This window comes from Nerophis lumbriciformis, linkage group LG07 (assembly GCF_033978685.3).
Source record: "Nerophis lumbriciformis linkage group LG07, RoL_Nlum_v2.1, whole genome shotgun sequence".
Taxonomy (NCBI): domain Eukaryota; kingdom Metazoa; phylum Chordata; class Actinopteri; order Syngnathiformes; family Syngnathidae; genus Nerophis; species Nerophis lumbriciformis.
In genome coordinates, this window is record NC_084554.2 from 51,117,253 (window position 1) to 51,143,779 (window position 26,527).

At 30.7% G+C, this 26,527-nt stretch overlaps 1 protein-coding gene and 1 long non-coding RNA gene across 2 annotated transcripts in view; one reads left to right on the plus strand and one right to left on the minus strand.

The window, feature by feature from the left end:
* On the plus strand, positions 1–26,167 carry LOC133609183 (uncharacterized). Its single transcript, XR_009815669.1, has 2 exons — positions 1–121; positions 25,618–26,167. It is a non-coding gene; the product is annotated as an uncharacterized lncRNA (long non-coding RNA).
* bdh1 (3-hydroxybutyrate dehydrogenase, type 1) overlaps positions 8,513–26,527 on the minus strand; it is a 34,042-nt gene continuing 16,027 nt past the window's right edge. Inside the window, exons 3-5 of the mRNA XM_061964691.2 lie at positions 25,744–25,885; positions 25,535–25,687; positions 8,513–9,078 (exon numbers count right to left, since the gene is read on the minus strand). Coding sequence (XP_061820675.1) covers positions 8,624–9,078; positions 25,535–25,687; positions 25,744–25,885 — 750 coding nt within the window. The 3' untranslated portion in view covers positions 8,513–8,623. The remainder of the gene's footprint in view (positions 9,079–25,534; positions 25,688–25,743; positions 25,886–26,527) is intronic.

The following is a 26,527-nucleotide window of genomic DNA, read 5'->3' on the forward strand; positions in this document are numbered from 1 at the left end:
ATTCAGGCCCCGCCCCTTGTGGGCGTGGTTATGTGGAAGTCCAAAATGGAGATGACGTAATTTGGTTTGAAAGTTCGTCAAAACGTCAAAGCGGCGCGACAACTTGACTCCAACATTCACGGTGAGTACATTTTCATTTATTTATTTATTTTTATTTTATTTTGTACGTTTTGTTTGTTTTGACACCGAGTTTTACGAGCACAACCACAAAGCAAACACAACATTACGTGTTTGTTTGGATTGGATTTATTCTAGAACATCTAGTGATGTTTTTTTTTTTATATAATAATGCTTATATTTATAATTATGGTTCTATATAATGACGATTGTGTTTAAGGTTTATTTTGAGCTCTTCTTCTGCTACTTTGCTCATGTTTTGTTGGTTGAACAGTGACCTCTAGTGGACGATGTTTTACTTGCAGGTACTTGTACTACTGATGTTTTCTTGCATAAACAAAACACATTTTCAGTATATTTTCCATCAGTCTGTATATACAGTTTTCCAATTATGAACTGTACTGTAAACTGGGATAAATATTACATTTTAAAGATGTGGGCTTGTACAATAATGATCAATTTCAAGTGCCCTCTTTTGGATTTATAGTAAAGATGTGTTCTTAAGCACAATTTATTTCTGGATTTTTATGACAGTGTGTGTTATTTACAATAAACGTAGCATACCAATGCAGTACTAAGTGGGTTCGCTTACCAAACCACCAATCAAATACTTTTTAAAGTACAATATATGTATGTCTCACAATCATTTTCAAATTCAATAATTGTCAAACAGTATTTTTTTCTAGTACACAAAAAAAAACAAAAAACATTTTTTTATGTATTTATTTTTTTAAATACAAAGAAGAAAATGAAAAAAAACCCTAAATATTCTTATTTTTTTGGTATTGAAGAGCATATACATCTAAAAAAACACGTTCTAGTTTCATTTTATATTTCATATGACAACATTTTAAATCGCTAGTAAATAGAAACGGGGAAATACGAAGACATTTAAGGGTACCGTAATATCACCACTTTTACTTTGACAACACAACTTCCGGTTTCTGAATATGAAAAAAAAAAAAAACCCTGCCTTTTGGTCTGTATTTCCGTTTCCGTTCAATGAAAATTTTTATTTTTCTTCGATGAAAAAAACCCCAAAATATTTTTCCTTTTTGGTATTGAAGAGCATATACATCTAAAAAAAACACGTTCTAGTTTCATTTTATATTTCATATGACAACATTTTAAATCGCTAGTAAATAGAAACGGGAAAATACGAAGACATTTAAGGGTACCGTAATATCACCACCTTTACTTTGACAACATAACTTCCGGTTTCTGAATATGAAAAAAAAAAACCTGCCTTTTGGTCTGTATTTCCGTTTCCGTTCAATGAAGATTTTTTATTTTTCTTCGATGAAAAAAAACACAAAATATTTTTCTTTTTTGGTATTGAAGAGCATGTACATCTAAAAAAAACGTTTTGTGTTTCATTTTAATATTTCATATGACAAAATTTAAAATCGCTAGTAAGTAGAAACGGGAAAATACGAAGACATTTAAGGGTACCGTAATATCACCACTTTTACTTTGACAACACAACTTCCGGTTTCTGAATATGAAAAAAAAAACCCTGCCTTTTGGTCTGTATTTCCGTTTCCGTTCAATGAAGATTTTTATTTTTCTTCGATGAAAAAAAAACCAAAATATTTTTCCTTTTTGGTATTGAAGGGCATATACATCTAAAAAAACACGTTCTAGTTTCATTTTATATTTCATATGACAACATTTTAAATCGCTAGTAAATAGAAACGGGGAAATACGAAGACATTTAAGGGTACCGTAATATCACCACTTTTACTTTGACAACACAACTTCCGGTTTCTGAATATGAAAAAAAAACAAAACCCTGCCTTTTGGTCTGTATTTCCGTTTCCGTTCAATGAAAATTTTTATTTTTCTTCGATGAAAAAAACCCCAAAATATTTTTCCTTTTTGGTATTGAAGAGCATATACATCTAAAAAAACACGTTCTAGTTTCATTTTATATTTCATATGACAACATTTTAAATCGCTAGTAAATAGAAACGGGAAAATACGAAGACATTTAAGGGTACCGTAATACCACCACTTTTACTTTGACAACACAACATCCGGTTTCTGAATATGAAAAAAAAAAAAAAAAAACCTGCCTTTTGGTCTGTCTTTCCGTTTCCGTTTAATTAATATTTGTGTTTTTCTTCGACGAAAAAAAACTAAATATTCTTCATTTTTGGTGTTGAAGTGCATAAACAATTAAAAAAAACAAATTTTCATTTTCATTTTATATTTCATGTGACAAAGTTTAAAGTCGCTAGTAAATAGAAACGGGAAAATACGAAGACATTTAAGTGTACCGTAATATCACCACTTTTACTTTGACAACACAACTTCCGGTTTCTGAATATGAAAAAAAAAAAAACCTGCCTTTTGGTCTGTATTTCCGTTTCCGTTCAATGAAGATTTTTATTTTTCTTCGATGAAAAAAAAAACAAAATATTTTTCCTTTTTGGTATTGAAGAGCATATACATCTAAAAAAACGTTTTGTGTTTCATTTTAATATTTCATATGACAAAATTTAAAATTGCTAGTAAATAGAAACGGGAAAATACGAAGACATTTAAGGGTACCGTAATATCACCACTTTTACTTTGACAACACAACTTCCGGTTTCTGAATATGAAAAAAAAAAAAAAAACCTGCCTTTTGGTCTGTCTTTCCGTTTCCGTTCAATTAATATTTGTGTTTTTCTTCGATGAAAAAAAACCTAAATATTCTTAATTTTTGGTGTTGAAGAGCATAAACAATGAAAAAAAACAACTTTTGATTTTCATTTTATATTTCATGTGACAAAGTTTAAAATCGCTAGTAAATAGAAACGGGAAAATACGAAGACATTTAAGGGTACCGTAGTATCACCACTTTTACTTTGACAACACAACTTCCGGTTTCTGAATATGAAAAAAAAAACTGCCTTTTGGTCTGTATTTCCGTTTCCGTTCAATGAAGATTTTTATTTTTCTTCGATGAAAAAAAAAACCCAAAATATTTTTCCTTTTTGGTATTGAAGAGCATATACATCTAATAAAACGTTTTGTGTTTCATTTTAATATTTCATATGACAAAATTTAAAATCGCTAGAAAATAGAAACGGGAAAATACGAAGACATTTAAGGCTACCATAATATCACCACTTGACAACACAACTTCCGGTTTCTGAATATGAAAAAACAAAAAAAAAACACTGCCTTTTGGTCTGTTTTTCCGTTTCCGTTCAATTAATATTTGTGTTTTTCTTCGATGAAAAAAAACCTAAATATTCTTAATTTTTGGTGTTGAAAAGCATAAACAATGAAAAAAAACAACTTTTGATTTTCATTTTATATTTCATGTGACAAAGTTTAAAATCGCTAGTAAATAGAAACGGGAAAATACGAAGACATTTAAGGCTACCATAATATCACCACTTTTACTTTGACAACACAACTTCCGGTTTCTGAATATGAAAAAAAAACAAAAAAACCCTGCCTTTTGGTCTGTTTTTCCGTTTCCGTTCAATTAATATTTGTGTTTTTCTTCGATGAAAAAAACCCTAAATATTCTTAATTTTTGGTGTTGAAGAGCATAAACAATGAAAAAAAACAACTTTTGATTTTCATTTTATATTTCATGTGACAAAGTTTAAAATCGCTAGTAAATAGAAACGGGAAAATACGAAGACATTTAAGGCTACCATAATATCACCACTTTTACTTTGACAACACAACTTCCGGTTTCTGAATATGAAAAAACAAAACAAAAACTGCCTTTTGGTCTGTCTTTCCGTTTCCGTTCAATTAATATTTGTGTTTTTCTTCGACGAAAAAAAACCTAAATATTCTTAATTTTTGGTGTTGAAGAGCATAAACAATTAAAAAAAAAACTTTTGATTTTCATTTTATATTTCATGTGACAAAGTTTAAAATCGCTAGTAAATAGAAACGGGAAAATACGAAGACATTTAAGGGTACCGTAATATCACCACTTTTACTTTGACAACACAACTTCCGGTTTCTGAATATGAAAAAAAAAACTGCCTTTTGGTCTGTATTTCCGTTTCCGTTCAATGAAGATTTTTATTTTTCTTCGATGAAAAAAAAAACCCAAAATATTTTTCCTTTTTGGTATTGAAGAGCATATACATCTAATAAAACGTTTTGTGTTTCATTTTAATATTTCATATGACAAAATTTAAAATCGCTAGAAAATAGAAACGGGAAAATACGAAGACATTTAAGGCTACCATAATATCACCACTTGACAACACAACTTCCGGTTTCTGAATATGAAAAAACAAAAAAAAAACACTGCCTTTTGGTCTGTTTTTCCGTTTCCGTTCAATTAATATTTGTGTTTTTCTTCGATGAAAAAAAACCTAAATATTCTTAATTTTTGGTGTTGAAAAGCATAAACAATGAAAAAAAACAACTTTTGATTTTCATTTTATATTTCATGTGACAAAGTTTAAAATCGCTAGTAAATAGAAACGGGAAAATACGAAGACATTTAAGGCTACCATAATATCACCACTTTTACTTTGACAACACAACTTCCGGTTTCTGAATATGAAAAAAAAACAAAAAAACCCTGCCTTTTGGTCTGTTTTTCCGTTTCCGTTCAATTAATATTTGTGTTTTTCTTCGATGAAAAAAACCCTAAATATTCTTAATTTTTGGTGTTGAAGAGCATAAACAATGAAAAAAAACAACTTTTGATTTTCATTTTATATTTCATGTGACAAAGTTTAAAATCGCTAGTAAATAGAAACGGGAAAATACGAAGACATTTAAGGCTACCATAATATCACCACTTTTACTTTGACAACACAACTTCCGGTTTCTGAATATGAAAAAACAAAAAAAAAAACTGCCTTTTGGTCTGTCTTTCCGTTTCCGTTCAATTAATATTTGTGTTTTTCTTCGATGAAAAAAAACCTAAATATTCTTAATTTTTGGTGTTGAAGAGCATAAACAATTAAAAAAAAAAACTTTTGATTTTCATTTTATATTTCATGTGACAAAGTTTAAAATCGCTAGTAAATAGAAACGGGAAAATACGAAGACATTTAAGGGTACCGTAATATCACCACTTTTACTTTGACAACACAACTTCCGGTTTCTGAATATGAAAAAACAAAAAAAAACCCTGCCCTTTGGTCTGTCTTTCCGTTTCTGTTCAATGAAGATTTTTTTATTTTTCTTCCATGAAAAAAAAACCCTAAATATTCTTCCTTTTTTGGCGTTGAAGAGCATAAACAAGTAAAAAAAACACCTTTTGATTTTCATTTTATATTTCATGTGACAAAAATTAAAATCGCTAGTAATTAGAAACGGGAAACAAAATGCTTTTTCCACGTTTTTATTTTCAAAATAAAAGTGGGGATCATTACTACGGTTGTGACTGAAACGTCTTTGGATACCCACATATGAATCATTCTAGACATAGACACATACATCTCTACACAGATTGATTGTGCAAATAAACAGAAACGGAAAAACAGACCAAAACGGATGTTTTTCATTTTCCGACACCGAAACCGGAAGTAGTGAGCTAAAGACATGATCGTGGACTGGCCTGTGAGAATAATGGTGCGTGATCAAATCCTTCCCCCTCCACGTTCGTGTGAAATGTGCGTAGCAAAATTTGTAGATGTTTTTCCCCGTCGTGCCATTTCGAAAATAATTTATGTGTAGAGCTACGAAGACATTTTAGGCTACCGTATTATCCCCGCTTTTACTTTGAAAACACAACTTCCGGTTTTAGAATATGAAAAAAATGTTATTTTTTTGGCATTGAAGAGCATACACATCTAAAAAAAATAACTTAATTTTATATTTCATATAACATTTAAAATCGCTAGTAAATAGAAACGGGAAACACTTTTTTTAACGTTATTTTCAAAATAAAAGCGGGGATAATTACTACGGTACCCGTGTGGCTGCGACTGAAACGTCTTTATATACCCACATATTAATACTTCTAGACATAGAAACATAAATATCAACACACAAATAAACAAAAACGGGAAAACAGACCAAAACGGAAGTTTTACATATTCCGACACCAAAACCGGAAGTAGCGAGTTAAAAACATGACCGTGGACTGGCCTGTAAGAATAATAGTGCGTGATCAAATCATTTTCCCCTCCACTTTCGTGTGAAATGTGCGTACCGATATGTGCATATGTTCATCTGCGTTGTTCCATGTCTAACACCATTTCTGTGTAGAGCTACGAAGACATTTTAGGGTGCCGTATTATCCCCGCTATTACTTCGAAAACACAACTTCCGGCTTTAGAATGTATTTCCGTTTCTGTCCAATGAAGATTTTCATTTTTCTTTCATGAAATATAAAATGAAAATCAAATCGTCTTTTAGAATTAGTTATTGTTTTTTAACACAAAACACGCTTTGATTTTTTTTTCTTTTTTTTTCGTATTTTAAAATGACATTTAACTCGTCTGTTTTTTTTTGTTTTTTTTTCAATTTCCATACATGGGGTGAAAAAAATCAAAAGACCAATTCACCCCCTTGGTTGCAGTAATCCTATTTTTAAAAACTTTTTTAAAATATGATTTATTTTTGAAAATGTAGAGGAAATCAAACATGACTCAAGGGCGCCCCCTGGTGGTGTTTGGTGTTACAGTTGACCTAAAACGTCCATTTTGGGCTAATTTAAAACACTGCAGTGTCAACATTGAATGCATACGAGCGCTCTACTTCCTCATTATTATTATTATTATTATTATTAAAGTATTTTGCACCAATCTACAGTACTATGTCACAGAAAATATCTCCTCGTCGTGCCATGTCTAAAATAATTTCTGTCTAGAGCTATGAAGACATTTTAGGGTACCGCATTATCCCCGCTATTACTTTGAAAACACAACTTCCGGCTTTAGAATGTCTTTCCGTTTCTGTTCAATGGAGATTTTCATTATTCTTTCATGAAATATAAAATGAAAATCAAATAATCTTTTAGAATTAGTTATTGCTTTTTAACACAAAACACGCTTTTTTTTCGTATTTTAAAACGACATTTTAACTAGTCGTTTTTTATTTAAATATTTTTTTTAAATTTTCATACATGAAAAACAATATATCAAAAGACCACTTCACCCCCTTGGTTTCAGTAATCGTATTTTTTTTAAAAACTTTTTAAAATGTAGACGTACAAGTAGAGTAAATCAAACATGACCCAAGGGCGCCCCCTGGTGGTGTTTGGTGTTACAGTTGACCTAAAACGTCCATTTTGGGCTCATTTAAAACACTGCAGTGTCAACATTGAATGCATATAATTATTAATAATAATAATATCATTAATAATAAGAATATTATTATTATTATTATTAATAATAATATTATTATTGTTAGTATTATTATTAATAATATATTATTAATAATAATAATAATAATATTATTATTATTAATAATAATAATAATAATAGCATTAATAACAATACTATTAGTATTATTTATAATAACACAACTATTAATAATAATATTGTTGTTAATAATAATAATATTATTATAAATAATAACAATATTAATATAATTATAAATAATAATACTAAATAATGATATTAGTATTATTATTTATAATTATATTAATATTGTTATTATTTATAATAATATTATTATTATTAACAACAATATTATTATTAATAGTTGTGTTATTATAAATAATACTAATAGTATTGTTATTAATACTATTATTATTAATAATAATAATAATAATAATAGTAGTATTAATAATAATAATATTATTAATAATAATAATATTATTATTATTAATAATAATAATATTATTATTATTATTAATAATAATAATAGTATTAATAACAATACTATTAGTATTATTTATAATAACACAACTATTAATAATAATATTGTTGTTAATAATAATAATATTATTATAAATAATAACAATATTATAAATAATAACAATATTAATATAATTATAAATAATAATACTAAATAATGATATTAGTATTATTATTTATAATTATATTAATATTGTTATTATTTATAATAATATTATTAACAACAATATTATTATTAATAGTTGTGTTATTATAAATAATACTAATAGTATTGTTATTAATACTATTATTATTATTAATAATAATATTATTATTAATAATAATAATAATAGTAGTATTAATAATAATAATACTATTATTATTAATAATAATAATAATATTATTATTATTAATAATAATAGTATTAATAACAATACTATTAGTATTATTTATAATAACACAACTATTAATAATAATATTGTTGTTAATAATAATAATATTATTATAAATAATAACCATATTAATATAATTATAAATAATAATACTAATATAATTATTAATAATATAAATATTATCATTATTATTAATAATACAAATATTAATAATAACAATATTATTATTATTATTGCCTTTTTGCACCAATCTACAGTATTATGTGACAGAAAATATGGAATCAAATAACATGGAGTAGTTATGAGGATAGAAAGTGCAATGTTGTCATGGCGGATGAGTAAAAAGAGCGTTTAAAAGTAGAGCAGGTCTGAGAGCGCGGCAGGAAGATGCGTCATCAGCTGCATGCGCATCCAGCAGTGAGGCTCCATGGGGGTGTATCGGGTGTAAGGACGTTTGGACCTGATGGCGTCCACAACGTCCTGCACCACAGGACCCACGTCCTTCTGTCCGCCGCTGCAGAAGGAGCGCACCAGCGCCGCCCGTCGCTCAAAGTGGGCTCTGCCGTAGTCTTCCCGCACGCCCGCCGGCGCCTCCGCCCACAGCTTGTCGGCCGCGTGGCGGGTCAGGAGGCCCGTGGCGGCGGCGAAGTTCCCCGGCTCCACCAGCAACACTTTGACCCCCCAGGGCTTCATCTCGTAGCGCAGGCAGTCTGAGAAGGCCTCCACGCCGTATTTGGACACGCAGTCGGGCGAGCGCATGACGTCCCCCATGCGAGCGTAGGAGCTGGTCATGTTCACCACGCGGCCTGTCGACACCACAACATCCTTTTGACACAGCACAATGTAGCCCACGCTAACAATCCTACGTCCAATCTTTCAACCAACCCTACGTCCAATCTTTCAACCAACCCTACGTCTAATCTATCAACCAATCCTGCGTCCAATCTTTCAACCAACCCTACGTTTAATCTTTCAACCAACCCTAGGTTTATTCTTTCAACCAATCCTACGTTTAATCTTTCAACCAATCCTAGGTTTATTCTTTCAACCAATCCTACGTTTAATCTTTCAACCAATCCTACGTCCAATTGTTCAACCAATCTTTCTCTCAAGCCTAAAACTTGGTTGAAAAGTTGGACATAAAGTTGGTGGAAAAATTGAACGTAAGATTGGACGCAAAATTTGTTCAAAGATTAAACGTAAAATTGGTTGAAAGATTGGACGTAAAATTAATTGATGGATTGGACGTAAGATTAGTTCAAAGATTGAACCTACGGTTAGTTGATTGGTTGAAAGCTTGAACGTGAGATTGGTTGAAAGATTGGACGTAAGATTGGTTGAAAGATTGGATGTAAAATTGGTGGAAAAATTGGACGTAAAATTCGTTGAAAGATCAAACGTAAAATTGGTTGAAAGATTGGACGTAAAATTGGTTGAAAGATTGGATGTAAAATTGGTGGAAAAATGGGACGTAAAATTCGTTGAAAGATCGAACGTAAAATTGGTTGAAAGATCGAACGTAAAATTGGTTGAAAGATCGAACGTAAGATTGGTTGAAAGATTAAAAGTAAAATTGGTTGAAAGATCGAACGTAAGATTGGTTGAAAGATTGAACGTAAAATTGGTTGAAAGATTAAAAGTAAAATTGGTAGAAAGATTGAACGTAAAATTGGTTGAAAAATTTGACATAAGATTGATTGAAAAATTTAACGCAGAATTGGTTGAAAGATTGAACGTAAAATTGGTAGAAAGATTGAACGTAAAATTGGTTGAAAAATTTGACATAAGATTGATTGAAAAATTTAACGCAGAATTGGTTGAAAGATTGAACGTAAAATTGGTTGAAAGATTGAACGTAAAATTGGTTGAAAGATTGAACGTAAAATTGGTTGAAAGATTGGACGTAAAATTGGTTGAAAAATTGAACGTAAAATTGGTGGAAAAATTTAACGTAAGATTGGTTGAAAGATTGAACGTAAAATTGGTTGAAAGATTGAACGTAAAAGTGGTTGAAAGATTGAATGTAATATTGGTTGAAAGATAGGACGTAAAATTGGTTGAAAAATTTAACGTAAAATTGGTTGAAAGATCGGATGTAAAATTGGTTGAAAAATTTTACGTAAAATTGGTTGAAAGATCGAAAGTAAGATTGGTTGAAAGATTGAACGTAATATTGGTTGAAAGATTGGACGTAAGATTGGTTGAAAGATTGAACGTAAGATTGGTTGAAAGATCGAACGTAAAATTGGTTGAAAGATCGAACGTAAAATTGGTTGAAAAATTGAATGTAAGATTGATTGAAAAATTTAACGCAGAATTGGTTGAAAGATAGAATGTAAAATTGGTTGAAAAATTGAACGTAAGATTGGTTGAAAGATTGGACGTAAGATTGGTTGAAAGATTGGATGTAAAATTGGTTGAAAAATTGAACGTAAAATTGGTTGAAAGATTGAACGTAAAATTGGTTGAAAGATTGAACGTAAAATTGGTTGAAAGATTAAAAGTAAAATTGGTTGGAAGATCGAACGTAAGATTGGTTGAAAGATTGAACGTAAAATTGGTTGAAAAATTGAACGTAAGATTGGTTGAAAGATTGAACGTAAGATTGGTTGAAAAATTGAACGTAAAATTGGTTGAAAGATTAAACGTAAAATTGGTTGAAAGATTGAACGTAATATTGGTTGAAAGATTGAACGTAAAATTGGTTGAAAGATTGAACGTAAGATTGGTTAAAAGATTGAATGTAAAATTGGTTAAAAGATTGAACGTAAAATTGGTTAAAAGATTGAACGTAAAATTGGTTGAAAGATTTAATGCAAAATTGGTTGAAAGATTGGATGTAAAATTGGTTGAAAGATTGGACGTAAAATTGGTTGAAAAATTGAACATAAGATTGATTGAAAAATTTAACGCAGAATTGGTTGAAAGATTGAACGTAAAATTGGTTGAAAGATTGGACGTAAAATTGGTTGAAAAATTGAACGTAAAATTGGTGGAAAAATTGAATGTAAGATTGGTTGAAAGATTGAACGTAAAATTGGTTGAAAGATTGGACGTAAAATTGGTTGAAAGATCGAACGTAAAATTGGTTGAAAGATCGAACGTAAGATTGGTTGAAAGATTGAACGTAAAATTGGTTGAAAGATTGGATGTAAAATTGGTTGAAAAATTGAACGTAAAATTGGATGAAAGATCAAACGTAAAATTGGTTGAAAGATTGGACGTAAAATTGGTTGAAAAATTGAACGTAAAATTGGTTGAAAGATTGAACGTAAAATTGGTTGAAAGATTGAACGTAAGATTGGTTAAAAGATTGAACGTAAAATTGGTTAAAAGATTGAACGTAAAATTGGTTAAAAGATTGAACGTAAAATTGGTTGAAAGATCGGACGTAAAATTGGTTGAAAGATTGGACGTGAAATTGGTTGAAAGATCGGACGTAAAATTGGTTGAAAGATTGGACGTGAAATTGGTTGAAAGATCGAATGTAAAATTGGTTGAAAGATCGAACGTAAGATTGGTTGAAAGATTAAAAGTAAAATTGTTTGGAAGATCGAACGTAAGATTGGTTGAAAGATTGAACGTAAAAGTGGTTGAAAGATTAAATGTAATATTGGTTGAAAGATTGGACGTAAAATTGGTTGAAAAATTGGACGTAAAATTGGTTGAAAGATTGGACGTAAAATTGGTTGAAAGATCGAACGTAAAATTGGTTGAAAGATTGAATGTAATATTGGTTGAAAGATTGGACGTAAGATTGGTTGAAAGATCGAACGTAAAATTGGTTGAAAGATCGAACGTAAAATTGGTTGAAAGATTGAACGTAAAATTGGTTGAAAGATCGAACGTAAAATTGGTTGAAAGATTGAACGTAAAATTGGTTGAAAAATTGAATGTAAGATTGATTGAAAAATTTAACGCAGAATTGGTTGAAAGATAGAACGTAAAATTGGTTGAAAAATTGAACGTAAGTTTGGTGGAAAAATTGAACGTAAGATTGGTTGAAAGATCGAACGTAAGATTGATTGAAAGATTGAACGTAAAATTGGTTGAAAGATCGAACATAAGATTGGTTGAAAGATTGAACGTAAAATTGGTTGAAAGATTGAATGTAAAATTGGTTGAAAGATTGGATGTAAAATTGGTTGAAAAATTGAACGTAAAATTGGTTGAAAGATTGGACGTGAAATTGGTTGAAAGATCGAATGTAAAATTGGTTGAAAGATCGAACGTAAGATTGGTTGAAAGATTAAAAGTAAAATTGTTTGGAAGATCGAATGTAAGATTGGTTGAAAGATTGAACGTAAAAGTGGTTGAAAGATTAAATGTAATATTGGTTGAAAGATTGGACGTAAAATTGGACGTAAAATTGGTTGAAAGATTGGACGTAAAATTGGTTGAAAGATCGAACGTAAAATTGGTTGAAAGATTGAATGTAATATTGGTTGAAAGATTGGATGTAAGATTGGTTGAAAGATTGAACGTAAAATTGGTTGAAAGATCGAACGTAAGATTGGTTGAAAGATTGAACGTAAAATTGGTTGAAAGATCGAACGTAAAATTGGTTGAAAGATTGAACGTAAAATTGGTTGAAAAATTGAATGTATGATTGATTGAAAAATTTAACGCAGAATTGGTTGAAAGATAGAACGTAAAATTGGTTGAAAAATTGAACGTAAGTTTGGTGGAAAAATTGAACGTAAGATTGGTTGAAAGATCGAACGTAAGATTGATTGAAAGATTGAACGTAAAATTGGTTGAAAGATCGAACATAAGATTGGTTGAAAGATCGAACGTAAGATTGGTTGAAAGATTGAACGTAAAATTGGTTGAAAGATTGAATGTAAAATTGGTTGAAAGATTGGATGTAAAATTGGTTGAAAAATTGAACGTAAAATTGGTTGAAAGATTGGACGTGAAATTGGTTGAAAGATCGAATGTAAAATTGGTTGAAAGATCGAACGTAAGATTGGTTGAAAGATTAAAAGTAAAATTGTTTGGAAGATCGAATGTAAGATTGGTTGAAAGATTGAACGTAAAAGTGGTTGAAAGATTAAATGTAATATTGGTTGAAAGATTGGACGTAAAATTGGTTGAAAAATTGGACGTAAAATTGGTTGAAAGATTGGACGTAAAATTGGTTGAAAGATCGAACGTAAAATTGGTTGAAAGATTGAATGTAATATTGGTTGAAAGATTGGACGTAAGATTGGTTGAAAGATCGAACATAAGATTGGTTGAAAGATTGAACGTAAAATTGGTTGAAAGATTGAATGTAAAATTGGTTGAAAGATTAAAAGTAAAATTGGTTGGAAGATCGAACGTAAGATTGGTTGAAAGATTGAACGTAAAATTGGTTGAAAAATTGAACGTAAGATTGGTTGAAAGATTGAACGTAAAATTGGTTGAAAAATTGAACGTAAGATTGGTTGAAAGATTGAACGTAAGATTGGTTGAAAAATTGAACGTAAAATTGGTTGAAAGATTAAACGTAAAATTGGTTGAAAGATTGAACGTAAAATTGGTTGAAAGATTGAACGTAAAATTGGTTGAAAGATTGAACGTAAGATTGGTTAAAAGATTGAATGTAAAATTGGTTAAAAGATTGAACGTAAAATTGGTTAAAAGATTGAACGTAAAATTGGTTGAAAGATTTAATGCAAAATTGGTTGAAAGATTGGATGTAAAATTGGTTGAAAGATTGGACGTAAAATTGGTTGAAAAATTGAACATAAGATTGATTGAAAAATTTAACGCAGAATTGGTTGAAAGATTGAACGTAAAATTGGTTGAAAGATTGGACGTAAAATTGGTTGAAAAATTGAACGTAAAATTGGTGGAAAAATTGAATGTAAGATTGGTTGAAAGATTGAACGTAAAATTGGTTGAAAGATTGGACGTAAAATTGGTTGAAAGATCGAACGTAAAATTGGTTGAAAGATCGAACGTAAGATTGGTTGAAAGATTGAACGTAAAATTGGTTGAAAGATTGGATGTAAAATTGGTTGAAAAATTGAACGTAAAATTGGATGAAAGATCAAACGTAAAATTGGTTGAAAGATTGGACGTAAAATTGGTTGAAAAATTGAACGTAAAATTGGTTGAAAGATTGAACGTAAAATTGGTTGAAAGATTGAACGTAAGATTGGTTAAAAGATTGAACGTAAAATTGGTTAAAAGATTGAACGTAAAATTGGTTAAAAGATTGAACGTAAAATTGGTTGAAAGATCGGACGTAAAATTGGTTGAAAGATTGGACGTGAAATTGGTTGAAAGATCGGACGTAAAATTGGTTGAAAGATTGGACGTGAAATTGGTTGAAAGATCGAATGTAAAATTGGTTGAAAGATCGAACGTAAAATTGGTTGAAAGATTAAAAGTAAAATTGTTTGGAAGATCGAACGTAAGATTGGTTGAAAGATTGAACGTAAAAGTGGTTGAAAGATTAAATGTAATATTGGTTGAAAGATTGGACGTAAAATTGGTTGAAAAATTGGACGTAAAATTGGTTGAAAGATTGGACGTAAAATTGGTTGAAAGATCGAACGTAAAATTGGTTGAAAGATTGAATGTAATATTGGTTGAAAGATTGGACGTAAGATTGGTTGAAAGATCGAACGTAAAATTGGTTGAAAGATCGAACGTAAAATTGGTTGAAAGATTGAACGTAAAATTGGTTGAAAGATCGAACGTAAAATTGGTTGAAAGATTGAACGTAAAATTGGTTGAAAAATTGAATGTAAGATTGATTGAAAAATTTAACGCAGAATTGGTTGAAAGATAGAACGTAAAATTGGTTGAAAAATTGAACGTAAGTTTGGTGGAAAAATTGAACGTAAGATTGGTTGAAAGATCGAACGTAAGATTGATTGAAAGATTGAACGTAAAATTGGTTGAAAGATCGAACATAAGATTGGTTGAAAGATTGAACGTAAAATTGGTTGAAAGATTGAATGTAAAATTGGTTGAAAGATTGGATGTAAAATTGGTTGAAAAATTGAACGTAAAATTGGTTGAAAGATTGGACGTGAAATTGGTTGAAAGATCGAATGTAAAATTGGTTGAAAGATCGAACGTAAGATTGGTTGAAAGATTAAAAGTAAAATTGTTTGGAAGATCGAATGTAAGATTGGTTGAAAGATTGAACGTAAAAGTGGTTGAAAGATTAAATGTAATATTGGTTGAAAGATTGGACGTAAAATTGGACGTAAAATTGGTTGAAAGATTGGACGTAAAATTGGTTGAAAGATCGAACGTAAAATTGGTTGAAAGATTGAATGTAATATTGGTTGAAAGATTGGATGTAAGATTGGTTGAAAGATTGAACGTAAAATTGGTTGAAAGATCGAACGTAAGATTGGTTGAAAGATTGAACGTAAAATTGGTTGAAAGATCGAACGTAAAATTGGTTGAAAGATTGAACGTAAAATTGGTTGAAAAATTGAATGTAAGATTGATTGAAAAATTTAACGCAGAATTGGTTGAAAGATAGAACGTAAAATTGGTTGAAAAATTGAACGTAAGTTTGGTGGAAAAATTGAACGTAAGATTGGTTGAAAGATCGAACGTAAGATTGATTGAAAGATTGAACGTAAAATTGGTTGAAAGATCGAACATAAGATTGGTTGAAAGATTGAATGTAAAATTGGTTGAAAGATCGAACATAAGATTGGTTGAAAGATTGAACGTAAAATTGGTTGAAAGATTGGACGTGAAATTGGTTGAAAGATTGAACGTAAGATTGGTTGAAAGATTGGATGTAAAATTGGTTGAAAAATTGAACGTAAAATTGGTTGAAAGATTGGACGTGAAATTGGTTGAAAGATCGAATGTAAAATTGGTTGAAAGATCGAACGTAAGATTGGTTGAAAGATTAAAAGTAAAATTGTTTGGAAGATCGAATGTAAGATTGGTTGAAAGATTGAACGTAAAAGTGGTTGAAAGATTAAATGTAATATTGGTTGAAAGATTGGACGTAAAATTGGACGTAAAATTGGTTGAAAGATTGGACGTAAAATTGGTTGAAAGATCGAACGTAAAATTGGACGTAAAATTGGTTGAAAGATTGGACGTAAAATTGGTTGAAAGATCGAACGTAAAATTGGTTGAAAGATTGAATGTAATATTGGTTGAAAGATTGGATGTAAGATTGGTTGAAAGATTGAACGTAAAATTGGTTGAAAGATCGAACGTAAGATTGGTTGAAAGATTGAACGTAAAATTGGTTGAAAGATCGAACGTAAAATTGGTTGAAAGATTGAACGTAAAATTGGTTGAAAAATTGAATGTAAGATTGATTGAAAAATTTAACGCAGAATTGGTTGAAAGATAGAACGTAAAATTGGTTGAAAAATTGAACGTAAGTTTGGTGGAAAAATTGAACGTAAGATTGGTTGAAAGATCGAACGTAAGATTGATTGAAAGATTGAACGTAAAATTGGTTGAAAGATCGAACATAAGATTGGTTGAAAGATCGAACGTAAGATTGGTTGAAAGATTGAACGTAAAATTGGTTGAAAGATTGAATGTAAAATTGGTTGAAAGATTGGATGTAAAATTGGTTGAAAAATTGAACGTAAAATTGGTTGAAAGATTGGACGTGAAATTGGTTGAAAGATCGAATGTAAAATTGGTTGAAAGATCGAACGTAAGATTGGTTGAAAGATTAAAAGTAAAATTGTTTGGAAGATCGAATGTAAGATTGGTTGAAAGATTGAACGTAAAAGTGGTTGAAAGATTAAATGTAATATTGGTTGAAAGATTGGACGTAAAATTGGTTGAAAAATTGGACGTAAAATTGGTTGAAAGATTGGACGTAAAATTGGTTGAAAGATCGAACGTAAAATTGGTTGAAAGATTGAATGTAATATTGGTTGAAAGATTGGACGTAAGATTGGTTGAAAGATCGAACATAAGATTGGTTGAAAGATTGAACGTAAAATTGGTTGAAAGATTGAATGTAAAATTGGTTGAAAGATTAAAAGTAAAATTGGTTGGAAGATCGAACGTAAGATTGGTTGAAAGATTGAACGTAAAATTGGTTGAAAAATTGAACGTAAGATTGGTTGAAAGATTGAACGTAAAATTGGTTGAAAAATTGAACGTAAGATTGGTTGAAAGATTGAACGTAAGATTGGTTGAAAAATTGAACGTAAAATTGGTTGAAAGATTAAACGCAAAATTGGTTGAAAGATTGAACGTAAAATTGGTTGAAAGATTGAACGTAAAATTGGTTGAAAGATTGAACGTAAGATTGGTTAAAAGATTGAATGTAAAATTGGTTAAAAGATTGAACGTAAAATTGGTTAAAAGATTGAACGTAAAATTGGTTGAAAGATTTAATGCAAAATTGGTTGAAAGATTGGATGTAAAATTGGTTGAAAGATTGGACGTAAAATTGGTTGAAAAATTGAACATAAGATTGATTGAAAAATTTAACGCAGAATTGGTTGAAAGATTGAACGTAAAATTGGTTGAAAGATTGGACGTAAAATTGGTTGAAAAATTGAACGTAAAATTGGTGGAAAAATTGAATGTAAGATTGGTTGAAAGATTGAACGTAAAATTGGTTGAAAGATTGGACGTAAAATTGGTTGAAAGATCGAACGTAAAATTGGTTGAAAGATCGAACGTAAGATTGGTTGAAAGATTGAACGTAAAATTGGTTGAAAGATTGGATGTAAAATTGGTTGAAAAATTGAACGTAAAATTGGATGAAAGATCAAACGTAAAATTGGTTGAAAGATTGGACGTAAAATTGGTTGAAAAATTGAACGTAAAATTGGTTGAAAGATTGAACGTAAAATTGGTTGAAAGATTGAACGTAAGATTGGTTAAAAGATTGAACGTAAAATTGGTTAAAAGATTGAACGTAAAATTGGTTAAAAGATTGAACGTAAAATTGGTTGAAAGATCGGACGTAAAATTGGTTGAAAGATTGGACGTGAAATTGGTTGAAAGATCGGACGTAAAATTGGTTGAAAGATTGGACGTGAAATTGGTTGAAAGATCGAATGTAAAATTGGTTGAAAGATCGAACGTAAGATTGGTTGAAAGATTAAAAGTAAAATTGTTTGGAAGATCGAACGTAAGATTGGTTGAAAGATTGAACGTAAAAGTGGTTGAAAGATTAAATGTAATATTGGTTGAAAGATTGGACGTAAAATTGGTTGAAAAATTGGACGTAAAATTGGTTGAAAGATTGGACGTAAAATTGGTTGAAAGATCGAACGTAAAATTGGTTGAAAGATTGAATGTAATATTGGTTGAAAGATTGGACGTAAGATTGGTTGAAAGATCGAACGTAAAATTGGTTGAAAGATCGAACGTAAAATTGGTTGAAAGATTGAACGTAAAATTGGTTGAAAGATCGAACGTAAAATTGGTTGAAAGATTGAACGTAAAATTGGTTGAAAAATTGAATGTAAGATTGATTGAAAAATTTAACGCAGAATTGGTTGAAAGATAGAACGTAAAATTGGTTGAAAAATTGAACGTAAGTTTGGTGGAAAAATTGAACGTAAGATTGGTTGAAAGATCGAACGTAAGATTGATTGAAAGATTGAACGTAAAATTGGTTGAAAGATCGAACATAAGATTGGTTGAAAGATTGAACGTAAAATTGGTTGAAAGATTGAATGTAAAATTGGTTGAAAGATTGGATGTAAAATTGGTTGAAAAATTGAACGTAAAATTGGTTGAAAGATTGGACGTGAAATTGGTTGAAAGATCGAATGTAAAATTGGTTGAAAGATCGAACGTAAGATTGGTTGAAAGATTAAAAGTAAAATTGTTTGGAAGATCGAATGTAAGATTGGTTGAAAGATTGAACGTAAAAGTGGTTGAAAGATTAAATGTAATATTGGTTGAAAGATTGGACGTAAAATTGGACGTAAAATTGGTTGAAAGATTGGACGTAAAATTGGTTGAAAGATCGAACGTAAAATTGGTTGAAAGATTGAATGTAATATTGGTTGAAAGATTGGATGTAAGATTGGTTGAAAGATTGAACGTAAAATTGGTTGAAAGATCGAACGTAAGATTGGTTGAAAGATTGAACGTAAAATTGGTTGAAAGATCGAACGTAAAATTGGTTGAAAGATTGAACGTAAAATTGGTTGAAAAATTGAATGTAAGATTGATTGAAAAATTTAACGCAGAATTGGTTGAAAGATAGAACGTAAAATTGGTTGAAAAATTGAACGTAAGTTTGGTGGAAAAATTGAACGTAAGATTGGTTGAAAGATCGAACGTAAGATTGATTGAAAGATTGAACGTAAAATTGGTTGAAAGATCGAACATAAGATTGGTTGAAAGATCGAACGTAAGATTGGTTGAAAGATTGAACGTAAAATTGGTTGAAAGATTGAATGTAAAATTGGTTGAAAGATTGGATGTAAAATTGGTTGAAAAATTGAACGTAAAATTGGTTGAAAGATCGGACGTGAAATTGGTTGAAAGATCGAATGTAAAATTGGTTGAAAGATCGAACGTAAGATTGGTTGAAAGATTAAAAGTAAAATTGTTTGGAAGATCGAATGTAAGATTGGTTGAAAGATTGAACGTAAAAGTGGTTGAAAGATTAAATGTAATATTGGTTGAAAGATTGGACGTAAAATTGGTTGAAAAATTGGACGTAAAATTGGTTGAAAGATTGGACGTAAAATTGGTTGAAAGATCGAACGTAAAATTGGTTGAAAGATTGAATGTAATATTGGTTGAAAGATTGGACGTAAGATTGGTTGAAAGATCGAACATAAGATTGGTTGAAAGATTGAACGTAAAATTGGTTGAAAGATTGAATGTAAAATTGGTTGAAAGATTGAACGTAAAATTGGTTAAAAGATTGAACGTAAGATTGGTTGAAAGATTGAACGTAAAATTGGTTGAAAGATTGAACGTAAAATTGGTTGAAAGATTGGACGTAAAATTGGTTGAAAGATTAAAAGTAAAATTGGTTGAAAAATTGAACGTAAGATTGATTAAAAAATTTAACGCAGAATTGGTTGAAAGATTAAATGTAAAATTGGTTGAAAGATTGAATGTAAAATTGGTTGAAAGTTTGAATGCAAAATTGGTTGAAAGATTGGACGTAAAATTGGTTGAAGGATTGGACGTAAAATTGGTTGAAAGATCGAACGTAAAATTGGTTGAAAGATCGAACGTAAGATTGGTTGAAAGATTAAAAGTAAAATTGGTTGAAAGATCGAACGTAAGATTGGTTGAAAGATTGAACGTAAAATTGGTTGAAAGATCGAACGTAAAATTAGTTGAAAGATCGAACGTAAGATTGGTTGAAAGATTGAACGTAAAATTGGTTGAAAGATTGAATGTAAGATTGGTTGAAAGATTGGACGTAAGATTGGTTGAAAGATTGAACGTAAGATTGGTTGAAAGATTGAACGTAAAATTGGTTGAAAGATTGAACGTAAAATTGGTTGAAAGATTGGACGTAAAATTGGTTGAAAGATCGAACGTAAAATTGGTTGAAAGATCGAACGTAAAATTGGTTGAAAGATCGAACGTAAAATTGGTTGAAAGATTGAATGCAAAATTGGTTGAAAGATTGAACGTAAAATTGGTTGAAAGATTGGACGTAAAATTGTTTGAAAAATTGAACGTAAAATTGGTGGAAAAATTGAACGTAAGATTGATTGAAAGATTGAACATAAGATTGGTTGAAAGATTGAACGTAAAATTGGTTGAAAGATCGAACGTAAAATTGGTTGAAAGATTGAATGTAATATTGGTTGAAAGATTGGATGTAAGATTGGTTGAAAGATTGAACGTAAAATTGGTTGAAAGATCGAACGTAAGATTGGTTGAAAGATTGAATGTAAAATTGGTTGAAAGATCGAACGTAAAATTGGTTGAAAGATTGAACGTAAAATTGGTTGAAAAATTGAATGTAAGATTGATTGAAAAATTTAACGCAGAATTGGTTGAAAGATAGAACGTAAAATTGGTTGAAAAATTGAACGTAAGTTTGGTGGAAAAATTGAACGTAAGATTGGTTGAAAGATCGAACGTAAGATTGATTGAAAGATTGAACGTAAAATTGGTTGAAAGATCGAACATAAGATTGGTTGAAAGATCGAACGTAAGATTGGTTGAAAGATTGAACGTAAAATTGGTTGAAAGATTGAATGTAAAATTGGTTGAAAGATTGGATGTAAAATTGGTTGAAAAATTGAACGTAAAATTGGTTGAAAGATTGGACGTGAAATTGGTTGAAAGATCGAATGTAAAATTGGTTGAAAGATCGAACGTAAGATTGGTTGAAAGATTAAAAGTAAAATTGTTTGGAAGATCGAATGTAAGATTGGTTGAAAGATTGAACGTAAAAGTGGTTGAAAGATTAAATGTAATATTGGTTGAAAGATTGGACGTAAAATTGGTTGAAAAATTGGACGTAAAATTGGTTGAAAGATTGGACGTAAAATTGGTTGAAAGATCGAACGTAAAATTGGTTGAAAGATTGAATGTAATATTGGTTGAAAGATTGGACGTAAGATTGGTTGAAAGATCGAACATAAGATTGGTTGAAAGATTGAACGTAAAATTGGTTGAAAGATTGAATGTAAAATTGGTTGAAAGATTGAACGTAAAATTGGTTAAAAGATTGAACGTAAGATTGGTTGAAAGATTGAACGTAAAATTGGTTGAAAGATTGAACGTAAAATTGGTTGAAAGATTGGACGTAAAATTGGTTGAAAGATTAAAAGTAAAATTGGTTGAAAAATTGAACGTAAGATTGATTAAAAAATTTAACGCAGAATTGGTTGAAAGATTAAATGTAAAATTGGTTGAAAGATTGAATGTAAAATTGGTTGAAAGTTTGAATGCAAAATTGGTTGAAAGATTGGACGTAAAATTGGTTGAAGGATTGGACGTAAAATTGGTTGAAAGATCGAACGTAAAATTGGTTGAAAGATCGAACGTAAGATTGGTTGAAAGATTAAAAGTAAAATTGGTTGAAAGATCGAACGTAAGATTGGTTGAAAGATTGAACGTAAAATTGGTTGAAAGATCGAACGTAAAATTAGTTGAAAGATCGAACGTAAGATTGGTTGAAAGATTGAACGTAAAATTGGTTGAAAGATTGAATGTAAGATTGGTTGAAAGATTGGACGTAAGATTGGTTGAAAGATTGAACGTAAGATTGGTTGAAAGATTGAACGTAAAATTGGTTGAAAGATTGAACGTAAAATTGGTTGAAAGATTGGACGTAAAATTGGTTGAAAGATCGAACGTAAAATTGGTTGAAAGATCGAACGTAAAATTGGTTGAAAGATCGAACGTAAAATTGGTTGAAAGATTGAATGCAAAATTGGTTGAAAGATTGAACGTAAAATTGGTTGAAAGATTGGACGTAAAATTGTTTGAAAAATTGAACGTAAAATTGGTGGAAAAATTGAACGTAAGATTGATTGAAAGATTGAACATAAGATTGGTTGAAAGATTGAACGTAAGATTGGTTGAAAGATTGAACGTAAAATTGGTTGAAAGATCGAACGTAAAATTGGTTGAAAGATTAAAAGTAAAATTGGTTGAAAGATCGAACGTAAGATTGGTTGAAAGATTGAACGTAAAATTGGTTGAAAGATTGAACGTAAAATTGGTTGAAAGATTGGACGTAAAATTGGTTGAAAGATTGAACGTAAAATTGGTTGAAAGATTGAACGTAAAATTGGTTGAAAGATTGAATATAAAATTAGTCGAAATATTGAACGTAAGATTGGTTGAAAGATTGAACGTAAAATTGGTTGAAAGATCGAACGTAAGATTGGTTGAAAGATTGGACGTAAAATTGGTTGAAAGATTGAACGTAAGATTGATTGAAAAATTTAACGCAGAATTGGTTGAAAAATTGAACATAAAATTGGTTGAAAAATTGAACGTAAAATTGGCTGAAAGATTGAACGTAAAATTGGTTGAAAGATTGAACGTAAAATTGGTTGAAAGATTGGACGTAAAATTGGTTGAAAAATTGAACGTAAAATTGGTGGAAAAATTGAACGTAAGATTGATTGAAAGATTGAACGTAAGATTGATTGAAAGATTGAACGTAAGATTGGTTGAAAGATTGAACGTAAAATTGGTTGAAAGTAAAGTGATGGATATAATTCATGTCCTCAAAGCGTCTCGACAGACGTTACAATATTTGAACAATGATGACGAAAATTGAACGTAAGATTGGTTGAAAGATTGAACGTAAAATCGATTGAAAGATTGAACGTAAAATTGGTTGAAAGTAAAGTGATGGATATAATTCATGTCCTCAAAGCGTCTCGACAGACGTTACAATATTTGAACAATGATGACGAAAATTGAACGTAAGATTGGTTGAAAGATTGAACGTAAAATCGATTGAAAGATTGAACGTAAAATCGATTGAAAGATTGAACGTAAAATTGGTTGAAAGATCGAACGTAAAATTGGTTGGAAGATCGAACGTAAAATTGGTTGAAAGATTGAATGCAAAATTGGTTGAAAGATTGGACGTAAAATTGGTTGAAAGATTGAATGTAAAATTGGTTGAAAAATTGAACGTAAGATTGGTTGAAAAATTGAACGTAAGATTGGTTGAAAAATTTAACGCAAGATTGGTTGAAAAATTGAACGTAAGATTGGTTGAAAAATTGAACGTAAGATTGGTTGAAAAATTGAACGTAAGATTGGTTGAAAAATTGAACGTAAGATTGGTTGAAAGATTGAACGTAAAATTGGTTGAAAGATTGAACGTAAAATTGGTTGAAAGATCGAACGTAAAATTGGTTGAAAGATCGAACGTAAAATTGGTTGAAAGATTGAACGTAAAATTGGTTGAAAGATTGAACGTAAAATTGGTTGAAAGATTGAACGTAAAATTGGTTGAAAAATTGAACGTAAAATTGGTTGAAAGATTGAATGTAAAATTGGTTGAAAAATTGAACGTAAGATTGGTTGAAAGATTGAACGTAAAATTGGTTGAAAGATTGAACGTAAAATTGGTTGAAAGATCGAACGTAAAATTGGTTGAAAGATCGAACGTAAAATTGGTTGAAAGATTGAACGTAAAATTGGTTGAAAGATTGAACGTAAAATTTAACATAAAATTGGTTGAAAAATTGAATGTAAGATTGGTTGAAAGATTGAACGTAAAATTGGTTGAAAGATTGAAAAAATTGAACGTAAAATTGGTTGAAAGATTGAACGTAAAATTGGTTGAAAGATTGGACGAAAAATTGGTTGAAAAATTGGTTGAAAGATTGAACGTAAATTTGGTGGAAAAATTGAACGTAAGATTGGTTGAAAGATTGAACGTAAAATTGGTTAAAAGATTGAATGTAAAATTGGTTGAAAGATCGAACGTAAAATTAGTTGAAAGATCGAACGTAAGATTGGTTGAAAGATTAAAAGTAAAATTGGTTGAAAAATTGAACGTAAAATTGGTTGAAAAATTGAACGTAAAATTGTTTGAAAGATTGAACGTAAAATTGGTTGAAAGATTGAATGTAAAATTGGTTGAAAAATTGAACGTAAGATTGGTTGAAAGATTGAACGTAAAATTGGTTGAAAGATTGAACGTAAAATTGGTTGAAAGATCGAACGTAAAATTGGTTGAAAGATCGAACGTAAAATTGGTTGAAAGATTGAACGTAAAATTGGTTGAAAGATTGAACGTAAAATTGGTTGAAAGATCGGATGTAAAATTGGTTGAAAGATTGAACGTAAAATTGGTTGAAAGATCGAACGTAAAATTGGTTAAAAGATCGAACGTAAAATTGGTTGAAAGATTGAACGTAAAATTGGTTGAAAAATTGAACGTAAGATTGGTTGAAAAATTGAACGTAAGATTGATTGAAAGATTGAACGTAAAATTGGTTGAAAGTAAAGTGATGGATATAATTCATGTCCTCAAAGCGTCTCGACAGACGTTACAATATTTGAACAATGATGACGAAAACTGTTTTCTCTGTCGTGTCCGTGTGTCGAAAATTGTTACGTGCTTAATTTTTTATTTGATTTTGTGCGTGGCAGAGGACGCTTGAGCAGTGCGCAATTGCACAGGCGCGCACCTCAGAGGGAACGTTGGCCGTGAACGTCTGAGTTAATAGTTGAGTCAGAACCAAGCAGTGGAGGATTATTGTAATATTCTGCTTGTGTTGAAGTTATGTGTTCCATTGCAGCTCCAAAGTCCACACGTCTTATGGAATTACTCCTGTCAGGAATGTTGCTCGCATTGTTAGCACCCAGAAATGCCATGGTGTGGTCGCTCACCTTTAGCTCGACGAATTAGCGGCAGAGCAGCTTTGGTGACCCTGACGGTGCCCCACAGGTTGACCTCTGACACGCGCTTGTAGGTGTCCATGGACGTAAACTCCACCTCTCCCAAGGCGGACACGCCCGCGTTGTTGACCAGCGCCCACAGACCTTGGGACACAACTTTAGTCTCTAAGGTGACAAGCAGCGGCGCCACCACCTTCTACCTCTCTGCGCCTCCCCCAGGTGATCTCGGATGAAGTCCACGGCGTCGACCACCTGCTGGTCGCTGCAGACGTCCAGCTGGAGCACCTTCATGCGTGACGAGCGACAGTCCTCCAGCTTCTTTGCTCCCGCCCCACCTTGGTCCTGGAACACCACATTTACTTACTAACTTCTGTCAATATCTGCCTTCCTCACCCATTATCAGGACAAACTTCTAATAATAGTATTTAACCAACTATACGGTATATAAGCCACACCCACTAAAATATGTTCCATATATTAGCCGCACCGGACTATAAGTCGCAGATACCAAGGAAAAAGCTACAAACAATCCGCAATCCCAGTCTGTGGAACGCTCTCCCTGACCACCTGAGGGCACCACAGACTGTGAATGCTTTTAAAAAGGCTTAAAAACCCTTCTTAAAATTTTTTTTTTTAAAAAGCCTTTTTGTAGATATATATACGTGCTCGTTCTAGATTGTATTTGTATTTATTGTTATTATCTTTTTATTTTTTAATACACTGTAGCACTTTGAGGTTGTTTGCTCAATGGAAAGTGCTTTTTACAAATAAAATCTATTATTATTATTATGATTATTATTATATACAGTATTTTTCGGAGTTCAAGTCGCTCCGGAGTATAAGTCGCACCCCCGGACAAACTATGAAAAAAAACTGCGACTTATTGTCCGAAAAATACGGTAATAATAGCATTTAACCAACTATACAGTATATAAGCCACACCCACTAAAATATGTTCCATATATTAGTCGCAGATACCAAGGA